The 2,334-nt window shown below is 41.2% G+C and overlaps 1 protein-coding gene across 1 annotated transcript in view; it reads right to left on the bottom strand.

Annotated features, from left to right (window-relative positions):
• STK17A (serine/threonine kinase 17a) overlaps window positions 1–2,041 on the bottom strand; it is a gene marked incomplete at its 5' end in the record, with an annotated part of 20,601 nt that extends 18,560 nt beyond the window's left edge. The window contains 1 exon segment of the mRNA XM_014587955.2: window positions 1,829–2,041. Within this exon segment, the coding sequence (XP_014443441.1) occupies window positions 1,829–2,041 (213 nt within the window).
• Window positions 2,042–2,334: the final 293 nt, after the last annotated feature.

Raw genomic sequence — 2,334 nt, 5'->3', positions numbered from 1 at the left:
CCAGGGTCGAGCACTCGAACCGACTCGAACCATGGTCAGCTACATGGGAGTCCAGTGACCTTAACCACCACGCCACCTGCCGGCCCCAACAACCTGCTTCTTGTTTACATTATAAAACTTGTAAGAATCAACTTTTGGGACCAGTCACGTAAAACAGAGGTTAAGGCAGCCAGATCGCACATGGCCAGCTGCAGTTTGAATCCTGGCCCCAACAGCTTGAAAACTATGCAGAGCACCTGTGTATATGTGCCCCGAGCAAATCAAAGCTATGCACATCCTTCCAAGAATTTGCAGGAAGGAGGGACACACTTTCCAAGACAGAGAGATGAAGAAGGAACTGTAGCACGACTCCACCCCACCGAGGGGGTGCTCTCTCCCTGTCTCGAGTGCACACACCCGCTGGCAATGAAACAAAAGAGAATCAATATTTTCATGTGTAAACTGGCAACTTAAATTTATATGTGTGTCCGGGAGAAATTTCCCTTCACATCCTGTATCTATTTAAAAAGATTAATTTTTTTCTTGATTTATGTGAGAAAGCGGGGCATTGTCCACAGGAGCTGCACCTTCAGGCATGTTTCAGACTGGCCCAGCCAGGGGCTTGAACAAGTAGTTTGTGTAGTATGTGATCATGTGGCACGGAGCAGGACCTGCCCGTTTCCTTTCTTTTTTTTTACTGGGGAGGTTTCATGTGTTTTTGGTGCGTGTGAACACAAATTTGCAAATTTCTGGTATCTAGTTAAATAGTAAAGAAGTTTGACTCATTTTGGCTAAATGAACTGTTTTTCTCTGAGTTTGTCTTTTCATTTTGTGCTTACTGATGTAACAGAGCTTTAATCTGTGTTCCGATCTGTCAATCCTTTCTTTTGGTGAGAGAAGTAAAGAAAACAGATTTTTTTTTTTTGTAAGTTTCCTTGTTACAGGGCTCATGTGCTTGCAAGAAAGAGAAGGAAAGTAAAGAATCCTCCCCAGGGCAAAGGTCAGGCCACAATCCCTTCTCCTCCATTCTCCTCTTGGGATTGTGGGCATGCCAGGCATGTTTTTCAAGTTGCTGGGTCCAGGACTCAAACTGTAAAGTCAGCCATGTGGGATCCAGTGCCTTAACCTCCAAGACACCGGATGGCCCACAGAACTTAAGGAGAAAAAACTGTCCTTCCATTTTCAAAATTGTTTTCTGTGTTGTCTATACTTACTCAAATTGAAAACACGGCAAGAATCAAGCCTACTATTTCTAAAAGGAAGGAGACTATTAACTCGGACTGTAAGAACATGCAAGGGATTATAAAATGTCTCTCATTTTGATATTTTGGGTATCAGTTATCTGAAGAATAATTCATATAAAAATGCAAAATGTATCTCCGTATTATCAGAAAAATTTCATTACAGAATGAAAATGAGGGCTGAACCTTAATGCAGTGGTCTCACGCAGTAAACTGGGAGCTGGATCCCAGCCTCAGTTCAAGTCCCAGCCCTGGTGGCTAGAGAAGCAGGCTGGGTGTGTGCACATCCCCCAAAACCTGACAGGATGGAGAAACGGAGGAAAAACGGACTGCAGTGTGACCAGGCCCCCATACAGGGTTATGCTCTCTCCCTTTCTCTGGCAATGACCTCTGGCAATTAAAAAAATAAAAAAAGGAAAATAATTTAAAAAACTGAATTATGAGAAAGTTAATGGACACATGTCCTTTCAAATCTGGAACATGGACTAGTAAGAAGCACGCATGAAGAAGACCTGGAAAATCCTCCGATGTCCCGAGAATCAGGCCCTGCAACAGGACCACAGACGAGTGGCGGCCTGGCAAGACAGCCTCCAGAAGACGATACTTACTATTCCAGGACTAGGATCATTTCCGATGGGGTCTCATAAACTTCATATAAATTAACGACCCACGGATTGTCCTGCGCCAGTTCAAGTACAGCAATCTCATGAATTATTTCCATCCGACAATCTTGGCCTTTTCTTCTTTTTCTCATGAACTTTGCTGCAAATTCTTTCCCCGAATCTTTCTTTATGCATTTTCTCACCACTGCAAATTTTCCCCTAGAATTAAACAAAAACATTCACTGTTAAAGTTTACAGGTTTCCAGATGGTACATTTCAATAAACTATCCAAATACCCACTGGCAGATATTCAAATTTAGCTTATACCCAAACATAAAAGTAGTGATATCACTGAGGAATTTCTATATTGTACATCTGCAGATTTAAAAAAATAAAATGTAATTTTAAAATAAGCGAAATTCATTTTTCCAAACAGAATTAAGCAAATGTTAAAATTTTTTCAGTTACATAGAAGTTAATATTTTGCACATTTAGATATAAAATGATTGAAC

This window comes from Tupaia chinensis, unplaced genomic scaffold, assembly GCF_000334495.1.
Source record: "Tupaia chinensis unplaced genomic scaffold, TupChi_1.0 Scaffold000249_1, whole genome shotgun sequence".
Classification (NCBI taxonomy): domain Eukaryota; kingdom Metazoa; phylum Chordata; class Mammalia; order Scandentia; family Tupaiidae; genus Tupaia; species Tupaia belangeri.
The sequence above is the reverse complement of the archived record's forward strand: the minus strand, read 5'-3'. Positions and strand labels throughout refer to the sequence as shown.